The 18082-nt window shown below is 49.0% G+C and overlaps 2 protein-coding genes across 2 annotated transcripts in view; one reads left to right on the top strand and one right to left on the bottom strand.

Moving 5' to 3' along the window:
- Window positions 1-371: 371 nt before the first annotated feature.
- Window positions 372-10554, top strand: arhgap35b (Rho GTPase activating protein 35b). Its single transcript, XM_057053945.1, is given in 8 exon segments — window positions 372-518; window positions 2665-6571; window positions 6845-6986; window positions 7214-7291; window positions 7481-7612; window positions 7818-7923; window positions 8016-8362; window positions 8365-10554. Coding segments are annotated over 7 exon segments (4812 nt in total). The 5' UTR covers window positions 372-518; window positions 2665-2851; the 3' UTR covers window positions 8652-10554.
- A 1508-nt stretch (window positions 10555-12062) lies between these two features.
- LOC130537269 (cell adhesion molecule DSCAML1-like) overlaps window positions 12063-18082 on the bottom strand; it is a 41277-nt gene continuing 35257 nt past the window's right edge. Inside the window, exons 22-33 of the mRNA XM_057053944.1 lie at window positions 17912-18029; window positions 17663-17826; window positions 17477-17575; window positions 17086-17274; window positions 16699-16986; window positions 16476-16631; window positions 16125-16155; window positions 15926-16044; window positions 15681-15833; window positions 15409-15609; window positions 15022-15330; window positions 12063-14733 (exon numbers count right to left, since the gene is read on the bottom strand). Of these exons, the coding sequence (XP_056909924.1) occupies window positions 14300-14733; window positions 15022-15330; window positions 15409-15609; window positions 15681-15833; window positions 15926-16044; window positions 16125-16155; window positions 16476-16631; window positions 16699-16986; window positions 17086-17274; window positions 17477-17575; window positions 17663-17826; window positions 17912-18029 (2261 nt within the window). The 3' untranslated portion in view covers window positions 12063-14299. The remainder of the gene's footprint in view (window positions 14734-15021; window positions 15331-15408; window positions 15610-15680; window positions 15834-15925; window positions 16045-16124; window positions 16156-16475; window positions 16632-16698; window positions 16987-17085; window positions 17275-17476; window positions 17576-17662; window positions 17827-17911; window positions 18030-18082) is intronic.

Genomic DNA, 18082 nt, shown 5'->3' on the forward strand with positions numbered 1-18082 from the left:
GAGGATAAATGAGATGCACTTTGGTCCAAAATCCTTGGAAATTCTTGGTTCTTATAATTCAACACTCAAGAGCTCCTTTGTGAAGTTTGCATGTTCTCATGTCTGCAGTCCAACCCCAAGTCAGGTTGGCTTGTCCTTAATCATTTCAGTTTAGACTGATATATTCTGCGCAGGTGAGCCCATCCCTGAATCCACTAAAAACCCACACTGCGGACTTCTAGCTTGAATGTTTATAATCTGACTTTTTAATTAATGTTATGGCAGAATCGTAGCTTATCAGCGTGGCCGTAGCGTCACCAACAAGCGCAGCCACATTAATTGTATATTTGAGTGCGCATTTTCCCCATAAAGTGACACAGAGTGCGGCGGCTGTATGCAGGAGGGAATGTGCAATGTCTGGTTGTTAAATAGAAAGGAAAAGCTGGCTGGCGCGAGTGAGGAGCGGCGCGTATGCAGCAGGCTGGTGCTCGCAGCAGCGCGCCCGCCGACCTGCTGCAGTTGTGTGAGGGCGCCGCTGGGTGAGTCCCTCTCTCCGCTGCTCCTGTCTCCACAGCTCCCTTTTCCCAAAGAAAAGAAGAGGAGAACTAGGTCCGGGGAGGAGGGCCGCCGCCATTATCGGAAAGCTGGCAGAAGTACCACTTTCGCGCACGCAATCTGCTCCCGAACCGAGCGGCACATGGACGTTTTCGGTCGCGCTCGGAACATATTTGAGCCCAAACGCGATCGCTGCTAAAGTCGCCGTTGTCTGGCGTGCGCGACGCCGGCCCTGCGTTATGTGGCCACAACAATGGACAGAATAATTATTGCAAAAGCAACGTGGTGAAGGAGACGGCTGAGCAGATTCTTTTTTCTTTTTTTAAACGCGCCTGAATTTCTCTGAAGGAAAAAAAAAAAAGAAGCTTTGTGTGGACAGCGCCGGATTGTTCGAGCACATGGAATATTTATTTCTACCTCTCCCGTGTTTCATTGCAGCGAAAGCGGTGATGCTAAAGGAGGACGCAGGCATGGTAAATGCATTGTAAATTCCGGTCACCGCCGCGCAATCTGTAGTATCATCGGCGTTATCTGGGAATCGAGGCGGCGTGTCTGCTCCTGTGCGCCTTTGTGATTATGCACATCAGGCGGTGAGGGCTGCGGCAAGAGCTGGCCTGACAGATGCATGAGGAGAAAGGGAGAAATGCGCTGGTATGTACCCTCCATGCTCCCCAGCCCGCTTTACGGGCGATCACCCGGCGAGGCTGCCCGCTGCTGCTCTCTGGACAGCGGGCGGAATAAAATGCCCCCAGACACCGTCTGTCGGCGCGGTGAAAGGAGGCAATCACAAGATTTAAGCCCCGCAGTTCCATTATGTAGACGGCAGCAGGCCTGGCGTGGTCAGCAGCCCCTCTGCGCCCATGTTGGCTCCTAATCCTTTGCAAAACGCACAGGCGTGCTAAATCTGATCTAAGAAACTGCGTTATGTAAAAGCTATTCTTCGGCGGCGGGTTTGAAAACTGTGTTTTGATGATTCCATGAGTTGTTTTTCCATAATGGAACTTGTGCGTCGGGTTGGGTGGTCAGGCCTAGCTCAGCTGAGCGCTGTGGACTGCCCGTGGTTGCTTGTGACCCTGTTGGAGGGTGTTTGTTTGGACTGCGTGGTCGCTCCATGAGACAGACGAGCCCACAGTCCTGAATTTCTGGCCCCGATGTCTGAATCATGTGGCGGAGAAGTGAAATTCAGCAATTCTGAGTCCAGCAGAAGCAGTGAGATGCTCCGAATCATCAACAATGGGCGCATTCGTGAGGGCTGAACACAAGTGTTAATATTAACAATGTGAAGGCGCAGATTGAGCTCAGGGTCTGTTGGGTTATTCTGGGGCTATTTTATTTTTCCTGGCCTCTGCAGATTGTGTAAAAGTCATCTCCATGCCTGTCACTCAACTCACTCATCAGCTGACACTGTCATTCTGAGAGCACCACTCCCAACATTTCCCATATGGTTCGTGCAACAACTGAGGCCGGCTCCTTTTAGATGCAGCTCGGGAAGATTGAAATCTCACACCGTGCAAATATTTGCTGCTTTCTTACTCTCCTTTTGTGCTGAGCAGATTATTGAATGTTTTGCACTGGCTGTTATAATTTGAAGATAACACCAAAGTGCTGAGTCTTACAAAATGGAAAATAAACTCCAATGAATGCAGAATAATAATAAACCAGTTTTTTTCTTCAAGCGTTTGCTACTTGCAGATAAACTGAAAGGTATTTGGTGTTGGATGGTGTGAGTGGCTCCCTTATCTCTCACTTAGGCCGTTAAAATGACAGGAATGGTCGGCGCACGCCTGTGATGTGAAAGCAGTGATGTTGCACAATGAAGGAAAGCAGCTCGGCCCGATGCAGCGTTCAGGTGCCGGGGCTGAAATTTGGATTAATGGTCAGAGAAGTGTCGGTGGTGACTTTGACATCCAACAGCGAGGGTCCATTTTGTCCATGTGACACCCTGCACTCTGGAAAAGGAAGAAGTGGAGCTCTTTACGAGCCGATGTGTCGAAATGCGACGTGTTGAAGTGAAGTGGTTTCTCGTAATTTAAGAGAAATATTTGACATTTCCTTCCTTCCAACACTCTAAATATAGATATTTTAAAATCTGTTAGCCAGTGTGGCTGATTTTTCTTTTCTTTCTTGCAGGATCCAGCTGATCTAAGGAGTGACTGAAAGAGTTTTGCCCCTGTCACTGCTGCTGTCCTTTAAAGCCCTGCGAAGAAAACAAAGTAAAATCTGATCCCCCACGGAGGATCAACTTTATGGACACAAAGAAATCAAGTGAAACCCTTTCTGCAGTGCCTACCTACGGCAGGATGACAGTTGGCAGATTATGATGGCGAAAAAGCAAGATGCCCGGTCGCCCATTTACAACCTCATTGTGGTGGGATTGTCAGGAACAGAGAAGGAGAAGGGTCAATGCGGGGTGGGCAAGTCCTGCCTGTGCAATCGGTTCGTGCGCCCCAGCGCTGATGACTTCTACTTGGACCACACGTCTGTGTTGAGCACTAGTGACTTTGGGGGTCGAGTGGTTAACAATGATCACTTTCTCTTCTGGGGGGAGGTGTCGCGGGTTCTGGAGGAGGGGCAAGAGTGCAGGATGCACGTCGTTGAGCAAACTGAATTCATCGACGACCAGACCTTTCAGCCGCACCGTAGCACCGCCATGCAGCCGTACATCAAACGAGCGGCTGCCACCAAGCTGGCCTCTGCGGAGAAGCTCATGTACTTCTGCACGGATCAGCTGGGCCTGGAGCAGGACTTTGAGCAGAAACAAATGCCGGAGGGCAAGCTGCAAGTCGACGGCTTCCTGCTGTGCATCGACGTCAGCCGGGGCATGAACCGCAACTTCGACGATCAGCTCAAGTTCGTCACCAATCTGTACGGCCAGCTCAGCAAAACCAAGAAGCCCATCGTGCTGGTGCTCACCAAGTGCGATGAGGGGGTCGAACGTTACATCAAAGATTCGCATACGTTCGCCATCACTAAAAAGAGTCTGCCCGTAGTGGAGACCTCGGCGCGCTCAAACATAAACGTGGACCTCGCTTTTGTCACTTTGGTTCAGCTTATTGATAAAAGCAGGGGCAAGCCCAAGATTATTCCCTATTTTGAAGCTCTGAAGCTCCAGAGTCAGCAAATAGCCTCCGCGAAGGATCGCTACGAATGGCTCATCAACCGTATCGTTAAGAATCACAATGAGACGTGGTTAAACACCAGCCGACGCATGAACACCTCCCCAGAGTACAAAGAATACGTGTTCTTAGAGGGAACCGCGAAATGTAAGAAGCTTTTCCAGCAGCATGTCTACCGTCTGAAGCAGGAGCATATTGAGCGGCGTCGCAAAATATATCTAAGCACTCTTCCTTTAGCACTTAGTTCTCTGGTGCCTGACTTGGATGAGATCGATCAGCTGAGCTGGTCCGGGGTGCAGAAGGTGTTGGAATCCAAGCAGCACTTTGCCCACTGGTTCGTTGTCCTGGAGGACTCGCCCTGGGAGGACACGTCTCACATCGACAACATGGAGGATGAGCGAATCCCTTCAGACCTGCTGGAAACCGCTGAGGCGGAGGACATCTTCAATGCTCACCTGGAGCACCTGCGCAACGAGTGCAGACGGGCCGAGATGAGGCTGGAGTTTAAACAGAAGCTGGCCTCCTCCCCCTTTGTCACTCCCGGTAAACCGTGGGAGGAGGCCCGCAGCTTCATCATGAACGAGGAATTCTACCAGTGGCTCGAGGAGACCGAGTACTTGGACCTGTACAACCGCCACCAGAAGGAGATCATTGACCGTGCTAAGGAAGACTTCCAAGAGCTCCTCCTGGAGTACTCGGAGCTTTTTTATGAGCTGGAGGTCGATGCTAAGCCCAGCAAGGAGAAAATGGGGGCCATTCAGGAGGTTCTGGGGGAGGAACAGCGGTTCAAAGCGCTGCAGAGACTTCCAGCTGAGAGAGACGCTCTGGTATTGAAGCATATCCACTTTGTTTACCACCCAACCAAGGAGACGTGCCCGAACAGCCCTCACTGCGTCGACTCCAAGATCGAACAAACCTTAGTCTCCCGTTTCCCAATGTCGTACCCCTTTTTGGATGTTAAAGCCCATTTTGGGGACACAAAGGCTGACCGGATTAACCTGGTCATACTGGGAAAAGATGGACTGGCGAGAGAATTTGCAAATGAGATCAGGGCTCTGTGCACAAACGATGACTGGTATGTGCTGGATGGGAAGATGTATGAACTGACGTTACGGCCCATAGAGGGGAATGTACGTCTTCCGGTGAATTCCTTCCACACCCCCACTTTCACACCTCACGGATGTCTGTGTCTGTATAATTCAAAGGAGTCCCTCTCTTATGTGGTTGAAAGCCTCGAGAGACTCCGAGAATCGACTCTGGGTCGTAGAGATAGTCATCTGGCGCAGTTGCCAACGTCTCTGCTTTTAGTCACCAAACGAGGCGTAGGATCATATGTTGATATAGGAGGAGAAACCGCCTTAAACCTCATAACACAGGGACAGCAGGTCGCAAGGAGATTACAGTGTAGCTTTTTAGACCCCGCCTCCCCCGGTGTGGGCTACGGCCATAACGTCAATGAGTCCCAGATCAACCAAGTGCTGCGGGGCCTTCTGGACACCAGGAGAAGCACGTCCTTCAGTAGCAGCTCCCCCCCTCTCCTTCCTGAACCCGCAGGGCTTCGAGACTCTCCTCATCAGCCCGTCCCGGAGGCGGACCTTCGCATCGTCATGTGCTTAATGTGCGGCGACGCCTATGACATTGAGCAGCTCCTGTCCCCTTTCCTACTGTCCCAGCACTGCAGGCCCATGCCTAATAGCGGCACTTCTGTATTGCTGGAGCAAACAGTCGGTGGCCACAAACTGGCCATTGAGCTTTCTCTTCTGTCGTACCACGCCTCCTTCACTTTGCGGAAGAGCAGGTTAGTACACGGGTACATAGCCGTGTACTCGGTCTCCCGAAAATCCTCCCTGGAGACCCTGTGTGCCTTCTTGTGTGAGGTTCAGGACATCATTCCTGTCCAGCTGTTGGCAGTGGGAGACAGCCAGGCAGAGCTCACAGACAGCGACTATGCCTGCGAGCAGCTGATCCAGGGGGAGGAGCTAGCCCACGAGATTGAAGGTCGATTCAATACGTTGGTGTGCGGCTCCGGCGGCGTGGTGGGAGGCCTGCACAGGATAGAAATGTTCCATTCCTTCCTGATGGAAGTGGTGGAGAAGCGCAACATCGTGGAGGCCACGCACATGTACGATAACGTGGCTGAAGCCTGCACCAATGAAAACGTGTACTCGCCGCGCTGCAGCTCGCCCAGTCCCGTAACCATGTTCCTGGATTCAGAGGATGATGTGGAGCCGTCGCCGCCGTACTACGACGGAACGCTAACTTCTCACAGCGTGGGCTACAACCTACCTGACCTAGATTCCAGCGACATCTCCGTAATCTCTGACATCAGGGACTTTGAGAACAAGCTCAACAACAAAATGCCCCCGCATTTGAGAGTCAAACCGGGCGTCACTTTCGATTTCCGCAAGATGAGCCGCAACCCGTACATCGATACTCTGGGCCACCGCCGCTCCCTGCCCTCTGCTGTCACCTGGGTTCCTGGCGGGGACGTGGGCTACGATCCCTCCGACTACGCCGAACCCATTGACGCCGTTTCAAAACCGCGCCCCAGCAACGAAGAAATCATCTACTCGGTGCCTCACGACAGCACCCAGGGCAAAATCATCACCATCCGCAACTCCAACAGGATGCACTCGAACGGCAACGGCTCTGACAGCGAAGCGGACAGCAGCTCGCTGGAGCGGCGGAGGAAGTTCTCGGCGGTGGGGGTGAAGCCCCGCCTGTACCGGGACCGCTCCAAACGGCTCGGCAAGTTCAGCAGCTTTCGCACGAGCTTCATAGGCAGCGACGACGAGATGGGCGCTCTGCCGAAGTCCAAGGAAGATGACTTCGGGACCCTGAAAAGCGAAAGTCTTGTTAATGAGGAGAGTGAAGATCCTAAAAAAAGGAACATTCTGAAGAGCTTGCGGCGAACAGCCAAGGTAAAAATCAATAACTTGCCTCCTTTTTTCCGTTTTCTATTCTGGACGATGCTGAAGAGTATTTTGTCTATAGTTCATTCAGAACTTAATTGATTGTTGACTGCTCTGAAGTACGTTTATGGAAGTACATCTTATTAGTATAATAGTGCTTTTACAGCTAATAGCTGAGAGAAATCGTTATTCATTAAGCAAGGCTGGACTATAGCTGCGTCTTGGCCGTCGGGCTTGTGGCTGAGGGCTGCAAATGACCTCTGTTTGTCTCTTTTATATCAGAAAACAAGACCAAAGCCCCGTCCAGCTATTCCCAAGCCACCAGAGAGCAGCTACTTTGGGGTCCCCCTTGTGAATGTCGTATCTCCAGACAGGCCTATTCCACTATTCATTGAGAAGTGTGTCCGTTTCATTGAGACAACGGGTGAGTTGTTGCATTTTTATGAAATACTTTCCGTGGGTTTTTACCACGTCTCTGGAATGGCTGCATCCCTTTGAGTACACCCGCACAGGCTGCTAGCACCTGTATTGTCATGCCTGTCTGCAATGGGGCTAATGAAGTGTTTGTGCTCTGCTTGTGTTTCCCACTGTGCTCCTACTTCACCCCCCCCCCCTTGTTTTTTTCTGCTGTGTTTTCCTCCCCCCTATCAGGTCTGAATACGGAGGGTTTGTACCGCGTAAGTGGCAACAAATCGGAGATGGAGAGCATGCAGAGGCAGTTTGAGCAGGGTGAGTCGCTCATCAGACTCGTTTGAAGCAGCAGTTTGACGTGTAATTACGCCGCTTGTCTCATCAGAGTATAAACGGTGATTCATCAAAGGAGCGTGACGTGCCGCTGACGGCTTGACCAGGATGATAGCGATCGCTAATGGGTTTATTTTCTCTGATCTCTTGCACGCTGTCGCTCTCGCCGCGCAGACCACGGATTAGACCTGGTGGAGAAAGACTTCTCCATAAACACTGTGGCGGGAGCCCTCAAAAGCTTCTTCGCTGAGCTGCCTGAGCCGCTGGTGCCTTGCGCTCTGCAGGTGGACCTGTTGGATGCTTTCAGTAAGCAAACACCGCTGGGCTGGGAGGGTCTTGGCCGGAACATTAAAGCTTGTTTCTTTAGCAAACATCAAGGCAGGGAGTGTTAAAGCTGACCCGCGAAAGAATGAATAACTTGAATAACATGGTAGCACAGAAAGAGAATATATCAGTGTTGCATTTAATGGGGGGGTTCTTACATTTAATGGCAATTTTGATGTGTGTGCAGAAATCAATGACAGAGAACAGAGGTTATACTCCATGAAGGACGTCCTGAGGAGGTTCCCCAGGGAGAATTATGAAGTCTTCAGATATGTACTCAGCCACTTGCACAAGTGAGTTCTCTGTGTAAATGCGTCTATGTGCGGGTCTCCAGTGGAAGGCATCCTAACGTGGGGCTGAATTTGTGTGTGTTTGCCCTCCCCAGGGTGAGTCAGCTGAGCAGGCTGAACTTGATGACCAGTGAAAATCTTTCCATCTGTTTCTGGCCCACCCTCATGAGGCCAGACTTCACCACTATGGATGCCCTGACCGCTACGCGCACCTACCAGACAATCATCGAGACCTTCATACACCAGTGTGCATTCTTCTTCTACAACCAGCCCCTCCTCGACTCCCCCACCGGCCTGGCGGGCCTCCCCGCCTCGCCCACCACCACCCTCGGCGGGAGCTCCGCCTACTCTTGCTACCGCTCCTCTCCTCCCCACACCACCGTACACTTCAGCCCCCTGCAGCAGTCCCCGCCCACCACGCCCCAGTCCCCCCTGCAGTCGCTGCTCCCCCCCCTCCATCAGCACCCCCACTCCCACCATTCCCCTGCCGAACAAGAGACACTGTGAGAGACGGTGAAGCCGCGTGTGCCCATGATGATGCTGGACCTTATCACCAACACGACCACACACACATGCACACACACACACATACTGACAACAAAAAAGTGGACTTGCACACTAGTTTTGGTCTCGGACAGATTATCAAACCGGGGGGGGGAGAGCGAAAGCGTCGGAGAAATCTCTCCCACCTGTTGTTAGGGCGCATCGGTCCAGGCCGTCATTATCATTGACTCTTCATCTGGATTGCACATCAAGTCCGAAGTGGGGGGGTCAGAGGTCGCCTCGCTGTTAACTCCAACCACTAAATCCTTCACTACCACAAAATGGAGAGCTCCAAGCCCAGCTGGAAGAGCTGATTTACGGCCACCGTGCTTTTAGCTGCATAGATTGTGTTTTTTTTCTTTTTTCTTTTAGGTCATTTTAATTTTTTTTTTCTTGCCTCATGAAAGTTCTGCCACTGGATTTTTAGACTGTTGGTCCTCCGGCGGCGATCTTAGGTCTGTCGTGGGGGTTTCTCTCAGCAGCTCTACTTGAGAGGGTCAGCATGGGGTTGGGGTGGGCTTCACATCCAGGGATGCACTTTAATGATCTCTATGTTTTACCCTCGGAAAAGGGTGCGTTATCGTTGTTGTCGACATACTGTTTTGGTAAGTGTTTTTAATGACACCGCTCCGACAGCCATACCCATTGCCTCTACAGAGCTCTGGCAGATCAAACTTTGTTTACATCGAGCATTGCTTTTGTATCCACAGATTTATTTGAAGCACTTTTTTGATAGCGTAGTGTTACTTTAGAAGAAATGCCACATCGAGAAATTGTTCCTATATATTTTTTTTTAGTGGCGGCGTCAGTGCAGGCTTGTGAAACAAGACCTTTTTTGGAAAAACACAATTTGATCCAGAGGTGTGAGTTTTAGGCTGGCGTTTAGGGAAGGTTGGATTTATATAATGTGGGAGAGGACCTTGCCTTTCATCAAGTGAAGGAGAAATTTATCCATTTTTGAATGTGTGTCCTCCTCATAACACCACTCCGCATCACCATCTGGTGACCATGGAAACCAAACGCTTGAAACACAATCGGTTGCTGGATGTGTTGTTGCTGTCTATCAGCCCAGGCTCTTTGTATTCATCCAACGTGAAGAACCTTTAACTCTGAAGGTTTGGTATTCTTGTCGCACTCTTGCTTCTAGTCCTGCTCTGCAATTACAATGACTGCTAGAAGATTCATTTTTGGGAACACGTTCTGGAAGCAACTGGCCGTTCGCCCCCTCTACTCAGTCGGCTTTGAGCGGACATGTTGTCCTCCCTCTTCATGGAAAGCAAGCAGCACATGTTCAGTGGTAGCACTGTTGATGAAGACGTGATGATTTAAAATTGTGTCAGAGAAAGCACTGAAAACCTCCTCCACACATGGAACTTCTGGATTTTACTGGGTTCTGGGGTGCAAGAACAACGGCCAGGTGATTTAGGTCAGTGGTTGTAGCATTAACTGGGGTCATCACTTGCTGGTACTTTTGGAAACACTGTTGGATGTCGGTGATGTTTACGTGCTCATCGGACGCAGCGGACCGCACGTCAAGCTGTTCTGAGCTGTAAGGCGGAACTAAAAGATGGGCATGTAACCATCCGAGCGGCTGCCCAACCACCACGAGATTAATGGGAGAATATGTTCTTTGTCCGTCACTTGACTTCCAACACGAACCTCGGCCGTCGTGCCGACCAGTGAGCGAAAACTGAGTGCGTACTACTCTGTAATGGTTGTTTATTTGTGTGTTGGGTAACAGCACCCTTTAGTCAATGGTAGAAGACATTTTTAGTGTGTATTTCAATGATTGAAAGTCCATTTTTACATTTTTTTTTTTGTGAAGGCCACAAGTTTAGTGCATGATTTAAAAAAATAAGAGGAAAAAAAGAAGAATGAAACACACAGAGGGGGGAGGAATAAAACCTCTTCCTGGTTTAAAATATGAAATGATTACAGGAACAAGACGGAGTCAAATAGGTGAAGCGTGAACACTTGTGTACTGTGCACCAAGAGAAAAACCATGGAATTTGTTTGACTGAGAAACGTGTTTGAAGATGAAGGCCTTATGTGAACTGTATAATAGTTAATAAATTAAATCTTGTAAAACCACCCTCTGCTTGCTTGTGTTTAATATGTGTGGCTTTTTTTTTTAACTATTTATATCGATATTGGTGCGGGGGAGTCAGGAAATGTAGAAAATCAAGAGTCATTTTTCTGGTTCCAGTTTTGAGGGTTTTGATAGTTGTTTGAAAAGCCTTGTTGCACACTGCTGTCATCTGCCAAAATATTAGACCCACTATTATTCACATTTTCCACCACGGAATACGCGCTGAGGTTTAGTTATTATCCTGATGGACACTTTTAGTGAGTAAACGAGGCATGGATGTGTAACGGCTGCTCCCAAAAGATGATCAGAATGTGGCCTAAATCTTGTCTTAAGCACACAATTTTTTTGGCCTCAAGTTCCATGATGCGTCCTAATGAACAGAAGAACAGAATTTTGTTCAGATCTGTTGGATCTCTACTGCAGCAGCCACTAGCTGGAGCATTCACGCAATAGTGCAGGTGACTCTGAAGTGCATCAATTATTCACAGCATATCCGTCATGACTGACTACCCTCTTTTGCTCCAATACTGTCGTCACAGTATCTTTTAACCCGTGCTGAGGGATTGCTGGTTTCTGGTGTTATGTCGCCACCCAGTGGCCATTTGGATGCATGGCTTAGCGGACTTTTTAAAATAGTGAGTTCTTTTATTGTGTAGACAATTACATGTTAAAGGACCGTTTCTTTTTTAAACCTCGTGTTAAAAAGCTATTCACAAGAAATAATCGTAAAATATCAATATGGGGGGCTACAAAACATTTTTACAGTAACCAAGAACAACCAGAAACAAGCAAATGTTCAAATTTTTTAACCTTTTTTGCTATCATTCATGGAGAAAACACTTGTTTTCTCTTTTTCTTTCAATGTATCTACAGCTATAGCCCCCCTCTGGAGATGTACAGTGTGCAAACAATTGAACTATTTTGGCCTGAAGATGAGGTGAAATCTGGTCGCAGCCTTTGACACGAGGCTCTTTATTTCAAGACAGGTGACCTTTGAAAACAAACGGAAATAGCCCGCAGCAGTGAAATGAAAGGAGAGTCCAAGAGCATTTTCACTTTGAGCCAGAATTACGAGCTGCATCCTACAGGCCGGCCAACAGACCGTTTGGTTTCAGCAGCACCTAAATACAAAAGCAAACGATGGTCCTTGTGGGTCTGGATTTCTGGATTTCAAGAATGTCCTTTTCCCAAATGTATACAGTATATAGTATATAGCGTTAGTTATTTGCCCCACTCATCACTAGGTTTGTTTTTCATTTATTTTCATATATATATATGTGTGTGTGTGTGTGTGTGTGTGTGTATCTGAATCTTATCCACCTAAATAACACACTGAGGCATCATGATGTGTTGATGTGTCCTACTTGATTGTTAGTGAGATTACACACAAAAAGACCTCATTAGTATATTTTGGGTGAGGTAGGTCTCGACTACCACCCTCCCTGTAGGCTATCGCCTTTATTTATCTTTATTATTGTTGTGGCTGTGGTTGAGATTAACAGAAGCCATGGCATATGAAAGATAGCTTTATTGCACAAGGTGTTAGAATGATCTTTTTAGTTTTTGCTTTCTTTTCATAGAAAATGTACCTTTGAACACAAGCAATTGCTGTAACAAGCAACTCAAACAAATGTTGGACGGAGGATACCCTCCACTTTTTTTTCCTCGGTTTTTTAAAATTTTTTCCCTTCAATTTTCCCTTTTAGCAAGCATGCAATCTTTTTAGGAGCAACAGAATACAAAATAATGATTAAAAAAAAAGTAAATGGGACAAATGACAACATCAAAAGACCTTTAAAAAAAGAATTTAAAAATTCAAAAGATTGGTATCAAAAACATAAAGGGAAAGAAAATTTGTTTTGCCCATTTCAGAAGGAAAATATTTCATTCTTTTGATACGGGTTCAATTGTGAACGTGGGGCATTCGACCCTGATGTGTCCCCTGATTTATTCTGATGAAAATAGCTCTTCATAAAAAACTGTGTTTTATGTACAAGACTTAAATCTATAAACCACACAAATGAAGGATGGCAGATCTGGCGTGTTTGGGGTGATGAATTTTGACTCCGTTTCATCCGAACGCAGGAAAAGGACGGGAGCCCGAATGATTTGGGGTTTACAGACCACCTCCAGCACTGTATTTACACTACTGTCTAAATTTGTGTGACCCAAAGAGCGCCGGTCCCTGATTTCACTCGGCTGGTTTTAAGGCCGCAGACCTTCTGTCCGACCCCGGGACCAGAAAAATCTGTCGGGATTTTGAATGAAAGTCGGATCTTATATATCAATATCAGACTGACAGGTACCCCTCCCTCAAACAAACAGAATCGATGCAAACGGAAAAAAACAACAACCCATAAACCACAAAACGCTATAAGATGCTTTCACCAGGCATTCCAATAGGTTCTTGTGTGAATGTACAATAGAGCAAGATGGAGGGTCATGGAGATAACGGGGGCGGGACATGTACAGTACTTCAGACAGGGCAACAGCAACTATTTAAAATGTCAAAACTCCCTGACATGTAACTTCGCTCAGTGTTAAAGTATCTGACTTCGCTCGCCTTCTCGAACTGGGGGCCCCTCCCGCGAACCGTCCACCTCTTGGGAGAGCCAAGATCGGCCGGAGCTCGACGCCGGGGCCGGCTGGGAGGTCGGGCAGGCGCCGCGGTTCTATTTTAAAGCAACCGCTGGCGTTTGAGACGAGCTGAACGCTGTGACGGGGCTGCGAACCCTGTCACCCAGCCAGCCGGCCGCTCCAGACCCAAAGCACGTCTCGCTTTCCCCCTCTCGCCACAACACTCTGCTCTCGCTCTACATACAGAAACATACACGTCATCCCATATACAGTATACGCTATCATTTAACTTTCACTAGTCCATGTTTTTAAACGTTCTTTTTTTTAATTGAGTGATTGAGCGATTGTCTCATTCTTAAATGTGACATGAGCATTAAATTGCTGTATATACCACCACGCCGCTGTAGCAGATACGCTTTATACTTTGTCATAATTTCACTTAAATGTCAATAATATACCTACATAGAAATATATATGTAAATTCTTTATAATACCAAATATTCTCTATTTTAATGGGAAATCATAGCTTGCCATGAATTGATTGGATGTTGTTTAACCAGAGAGTGATACCGATGAGCGGAAACATTAATGCGGTCACTTTTGTCCACAAAAGTGAATCTGAGTGATTCCTTTTAGAATTTAGAGAGAATTTGTTAATTTGGGGCTTTTAGAGACACATGAGGGGGTTAAAAGATACGTACAATAGAGGAACGGGGGGAATTCAACTGTAAGTCCTGCATATTGACAATAATACTCGTGGAGGACAGTACACGTGTGCATGAGAAACCAGCTTCATCCTGGCTATCGTCGTCTTCATCGTCGAAAACGTGGAGCCGTCGCACCTAAATCAAAGATGACCAGTCCAAATGCTTCCTGCTTCGTCGCTGTGAGGTTCTCCGTGAGATCTGAGCAGAGCTGAGCAGCAGCCGGTCGGAACTGTTAGTCGGAGTTAGTAATTCAGTCCCAGATGAACGCGAAACGTAGGGCTATCTGGGGTTCTGTCCGGGAGAACGCCGTTCCCGGGGATATTAGACGGAGCGCTGGGCGGTTCGCCATCGGTTAGCTTTAAAGACAGACGCTTGCGACCCTGTTCTGGCCCAGACTGATGGGTACCAGAGCTGGGCTGGCGGAGGAGTGGGTCGGCACAGCAGGCCTGTGCTACAGACTTAACTACACCAGTGTGTACGACTTGGAGTAGGCCCCCACGCTCTGTTTCTGCAGCCTCCCCAGCGCTGAGGAGCTGCTCTCAAGCAGCGAGTCTCTGGAGCCCCCCACCTTGTTGCTGTTGGTGGGGTTGCTGCTCGTGCTGGAAGTGGAAGCCGTGGCGGCAGCGTTGGAGCTGGGCATGGTGAGAGTCCTCTGGGGCAAGGTGGCGGTGCCCGAGCTGGAGCCCAGGCTGCTCAGCCCAGAATGGCCCAGCGTCAGGGCCTGCTGCTTGGCAGAGTCTAGAGTCTTGTGGCGGCCCTGGGTGTGGTACGCCCGCTGCGTCAGGCTGCGGATGGAGGCTTCCCGCGGCGGCACCGCCGGGCAGGGGTCGTGCAGCTCCCCTTGCTTGCGGAAGAACGGGTCCGTCTTCATGTAGAGGGGCAGGTTGCAGAACTCACCTGTGAGACATGCGACATTTCTTTTAATTAAAAAAGATTCTTTTCAACTGGTGCCCTGACCTGTGTTTCATAGTGTAAATCAGAGGTAGACAACCCAACAGCCGGGCCGCGTTGTTGTCTAACCAGATGGAAAGTTGTAGGACTGGGTTGTCTACCTCTGGCACAATACATCACAGTTAATATAAATATATGATTTTTCTCTCCTCTTCTTTATTTATTATTTTAAAATGGTGACGGTGACAAAAAGCCCACCGCAGCCCCTGCGTGACTCTCCTCTGCTCTACTTACTCTTGGCGCGGTGGGGAATGGGTACGGCCACGTTCTTCCCGCGGTCGTAGTCCTGCGGTTTCGGCGGCGAGGCGGTGAAGCGGCAGATGCCCGGCTCCGACGGCGTGCTGAGGGACGTCATGCTGTCTGCCGGGTCGTTGGTACCGGTGGTCATTTGGTCGGAAGAGCTGTCGGAGATGAAGCACTCCGTGATGGTGAACTTGGCGTGCTGCAGGTGCTCCTCCAGCTTGGCGTGCTCGTAGGCCCGCGCCAGCTCCTCGTAGGTGGAGGAGGCGCTCTCTGTCGACACCATGCTGTTGCGACCCTTGTCTGGATAAAAGGAGCGGCGTGATCTCACTCGCGTGCCTTTTTGGGGTCGCTTTTTAATGCGTGATGGGATGAACTCACCCGTGTCCTGTGAGAGACTGGCGCTGTAGCTGTCGCTCTCTGTGGCGGTGATGCCGTGAGAGCCCATCGTCCTCCAGTCTGAGGTCAGGGTCCTGGCCGAGGCCGTGGACTGGCTCACGCTGGGGCGACTCAGCGTCCACTGGCTGGAGTATCTGTTCCTGGAGCTGTGCGCAGATTTTATGCTCTTCCTGGACACGGGATCTGAGAGGGGTCGCAGTGATCAGAAACATCCTCAAACAGCGTTTGACCTTTATTTGCAGGGAATAACTCACTTGTCCCAGGACGTATGTCTGACATGTCGATCAGCGGCCCTGAGTTCTGGATCAGGGCCTGGTGGTGCAGCGAAACGCCCGTGCAGAAGTTTTGCGGATTCACAGATTGAGTAAATTCTGTGTCTGTGACTGGAACTGCCGCCTTGTCTTCTCCTGGTCACGGCCAAGACATAAATAACAACATAAACAACATTTATTCCCTCATATAAGCTACTCATATGTTGCCGTGGAAGGCCGGACCATACCGATCTGCTTGATGCCCTCCTTGTCCTCAATGAGTAGCTGAACACGGGGGATGTCAATGTGGAGCCTTGGCCCTTGAGGGGGCCCTTTGACTGGGGTGTCGATGCTGCGATTGTTCTTGCTGCACACAGGTGGAAATGACATGTCTGATGTCTGCTCTAACACTGAAAGGTAAATGTAGGCTATGACAGAGGCTCTTACCTGATGAGCATCTCAGCGAGGCTCTTAGCATCTATAAGAGAGCGATGCCTTGATTAGGTTTGAGTTGGCTGCGGCGATTACGTCATTCTTTATTACAGAAATCCACCATACACGATCACCACATCGTTCAGTTGTTCACAAATGCTTTTTTGGTTTTTTTTGTTCATCTGAATATCCTTCAAACCCTAACAAAATGTGTTTTATTTTGAATTTAAGTCTACACTCGCGCCAAACGCTAACAATTTTGGGGGAGTTGAGTTCATTCGTTCACAATGATCACATTAAATGTGTCGGCCGTTGCCATCACAGGGGCTGAATGATTTAAAGCTGTTGCTGGGGGGCTTCTCTCACCTCTCAGCCGTTTAAGCCTCTTCTCCTTACGCTTCTTGCGGATGATAAACAGCAACGCGACGCCGAGAGTCACCAGGATGACGGGAGAGCCGATGGAAAACAGCTTTTTCACGTCGTCGCCTTCTCCTCGAGCTGACTTGATGGGAGGTATTGTACCTGCAGAGACATGGGAGTCGGTGTAGGAAAAAACTAAACTGAAGAGAAATGCGACAGACACACTTACTGCCATCGTAGTCAGTAGTAGCAAACTGGGAACTCTGGTTGCCACAGCCCGCGCTGTTGCAGGCCTTCATTTTCAGCTCGTACCAGGTGGCCTCACGCAGCTCACTGAGGAAGAGCTGTGTGGTGGAGTTGGCCTTGAGGCTCTGCCAGGCCCAGGTACCTTTAGGCCTGAAGTCCAGCATCAGGTCGGTGATGGGGCAGCCGCCGCTAGTCCAGCCCTGCAGGTTGAGGCCTGCATGAGTGGAGTTGATGTGGGTGAGAAGCGGCTGATCCTTATTGAACACCGGTTCTGTAGAGGAGAAACACGCGGGATAAATAACAGATACATTAAAGAAATGCTGCGTTTGTCAGTTTCTGAGAACCCATAAGTTCGCGACTCCCTCCTCACCTCTTCCATGGGTCTTGGCCTCAATAATTTCACTGATGCGTCCTGAGCCCACGCTGTTTTTGGCAGCCAATTTGACCTTATACCAGGTCCCACAGCGCAGATTGTCCAACTTAAAGGACCTTTCAGTGGAGCTGATGAACACATCCCTCCATTCCTCAGTGTTGTCCACTGAATATTGCAGCACAAATCCTGCAAGAACAGTTTCATCAATCGCCTGTGTTTTAGGGAATTAAAAGTGATGCAGTTACACGTTTCTAACACCAGAGGGCAACAAACACCCCCTTTTGTCTGTAGTTTCGGCATTTCGACGCAAACATTAATGAAATACTTGCTGAAAGTTGCAAGGTCTTCAGGGTTTCTCTGGACACAAGAAGACTTTTCATGGCCGTACCTCTGATGGAGCTTCCGCCATTGTCTCCAGGGATCCATGCCAAGGTGATGGAGGAAGTTGAGGTGGTGGAGACGGTCAGTCGGGGCTGATCAGGAGGAACTGTCATACAGACATACAGCGTGATTGAGCAGCAGAGTCGAGGTAATTCATGGAATATTCTTGAAAATACATTTTTAGTTGTCTTACCTTGAACCACCAGATTGACTATGATAGTATCAAAGCCCAGAGTGTTGGTGGCAGTGCATGTGTAGTACCCAGAATCCTCTGCTTTGACAGATCGTAGGACCAGGGTTCCATTGGATAAAACCTGCCTCTGGCTGTCAGATGTCACCGGTGTAGCAGAATCCTCACTGAATAAGAAGGGACCGGTTACATCTTCTATTATGATTCCACAATCTTTTTATTCTTCTTATTCTTACGAGTAGAGAAATATACCTGTCTTTGGTCCATTTTATTGTGGGAGCTGGTTCTCCCACTGAGCTGCAGGGTAGACGTACTTCCTTCATCCACGGAGTGGTCACCGTCCCACCAAAGGACAGGATTTTAGCAGGGACTGCACAGAAGGTTTTTAAACGAGTTAAAACACAAGTATACAGAGCGTTTCTA

The sequence above is a fragment of the Takifugu flavidus genome, chromosome 14, assembly GCF_003711565.1.
Source record: "Takifugu flavidus isolate HTHZ2018 chromosome 14, ASM371156v2, whole genome shotgun sequence".
NCBI classification, from domain to species: Eukaryota; Metazoa; Chordata; class Actinopteri; order Tetraodontiformes; family Tetraodontidae; genus Takifugu; species Takifugu flavidus.